This window comes from Dipodomys ordii, unplaced genomic scaffold, assembly GCF_000151885.1.
Source record: "Dipodomys ordii isolate 6190 unplaced genomic scaffold, Dord_2.0 Scaffold17, whole genome shotgun sequence".
Taxonomy (NCBI): Eukaryota; Metazoa; Chordata; class Mammalia; order Rodentia; family Heteromyidae; genus Dipodomys; species Dipodomys ordii.
The window spans coordinates 13168708-13170549 of record NW_012267233.1 but is presented as its reverse complement, the minus strand read 5'-3'; the positions used below and the strand labels follow the sequence as shown (position 1 = coordinate 13170549).

The following is a 1842-nucleotide window of genomic DNA, read 5'->3' as shown; positions in this document are numbered from 1 at the left end:
AGTAAGATGACATAACATGTGCTTTAAAAAAAAAAAAAAAGGTAAGCAATCCTTGGGAAGCAAAGGATGATTATAAATACCATATTCTTGTAACTAAAATCCAAAGGTGCTACAGTACACAGAGACCAACCTGAAGAAAAGGCAGACTGCCACACACACATACACAAGTAAGTCGGTTGGACACAGTCCGGTTGGAGGTAGTAGAGAGGCTTGTGGAGGATCACTTGGAAAGGTTTGTCCCAGACTTAGGGCTCTCCGTTGGCTGCTTTGCTGGACCTGGCCCATCCTCCTTTGCTTTCTTTCCTTGGGCCCTTTCACTCATAAGGTAGTACTGCAGAGGATTGGGCCACAGTTCCTCATTGATTATCTCGACAATCTTGTCAGACTCAATAGAGCTGTGACTTGAAAACCACCCAAAAAAGCTTCGGCTGTTTTCTGGATTTCCCTGGCTTAGGGGTTGTAGATCATGACCCGGGAGCCACTGGATTGGAGTAGAATGAGACACCACTTTACCGGAAGGACTACAACCATATTCTTTGATGAGCACCTTATTTTTGAAATAGGGGTTGCATCCAAAGTAGAACTTGATTTTGTAGCCCAACCTAGCGAGGCCAAGCTCTTCCACCTCCAAGCTATTCAAGTAGCTTAGTACTCCTTTATCTCGGTTGTTCAGAAAACATGAGAGCTGGGGGTGGTTCTGAAATGCCTGCCCCCAGAAGCCCGGAATATTCTGGATCAGGAGGTTCCTACGCTCCAGATATTGCAGTCGCAACCGCCCAAACTTGCGCGAAAGCCTAAGGTAGGCCCGGTCAGCCTGGGTGCTCACGGTCTCCAACTTCTGCTGGACCCTCTCCAGGGTGCTCATGCTATCTTTGACGCTGACTGGGGGCCGTGACGGAGGCTCTGCTGGGGGTCCTGCTGGGGGCCCAGATGGAGGCCTTGGTGCCAGACCATTCCTCTCCTCCCCTGCCAAGCCGGTGGTGCTGGGGGTGGTAGCAGTGGTCTGCCCTCTTCTGGGCTGAGACCCCCGCCGCCGCGCTGCGCCGCACGCCTCTGCGGCCTTCTTCTCAGCAGGGCCACGGCGACTTCCGCCGCGGGGGCCATGTTTCCGCCTGGCCACCGTTCCCACGGTTCCCACGAACACAGCGTCCATGGCCAGCCTCTGAGTGAGGGCCGAGGCCCCGAGGGGGCCGGGCCTGGGGGTGGCCAGCCCGCAGCCCCCCGTGGCTCGGGCCGGGGGCTGGCCGGAGGCCTCCGCCCCGAGCTGGGGGTCCCCACCGTCCCACCGCGCGCCCATCCGCACCTGTGCCGCGGTCGGAGCGTCCTCCGGCGGGCTCTGGTGCTGTGGAGGGTCCGCCTCGCGCGGGGCCTCGCCGCCAACCGTGCAGACGCGGCCTCGGGGGCGGCCTTTGCCACGGCTTTTGGCGCGGGAGGACTTGCGACCCCGGCTTCGACCGCTCATGATGGCGGCCAAGGGTAGGCGACACGGACGCCAAAGAACCACGCTCCGCTCGCTCGCTCCGACCTCGCCGCTGCTGGCGTCAGCTGCGTCAGCTGCGTCAGCAACCACCGTGGGCAGAGGGCGGGATTCACCCCGGCAACCGCCAAGAGGTCACGGTGCCCCCCCCCTGCGTGCGAGGGTGGGCTATGCCTGCTGATTGGCTCCCACCACGGCTGCGCACTGGTGCTCCCGCCCCCTCCAGCACCCTCTCCTCTCCTCCTCCCTTCCTTTCCCCCACCCCACCCCAGTTCCCTGTTTCTGACTAAAGTTTGTTCTGTGCCCCCGTCACACACACCCCTCGCGCTTTGACCTCGGCCAATGGACACGCATGCGCACCCGCA

General features: G+C 60.1%; 1 protein-coding gene across 1 annotated transcript; it reads right to left on the bottom strand.

Moving 5' to 3' along the window:
- Positions 1-220: 220 nt before the first annotated feature.
- On the bottom strand, positions 221-1462 carry Tspyl5 (TSPY-like 5). The gene has a single exon (XM_013012399.1). It carries the CDS (start codon positions 1460-1462, stop codon positions 221-223), a length of 1242 nt encoding a protein of 413 aa, XP_012867853.1.
- Positions 1463-1842: the final 380 nt, after the last annotated feature.

Excerpts from the sequence above, each read along its gene's own strand:
- Tspyl5 (XM_013012399.1), bottom strand. The coding sequence starts at position 1,462 with ATGAGCGGTCGAAGCCGGGGTCGCAAGTCCTCCCGCGCCAAAAGCCGT.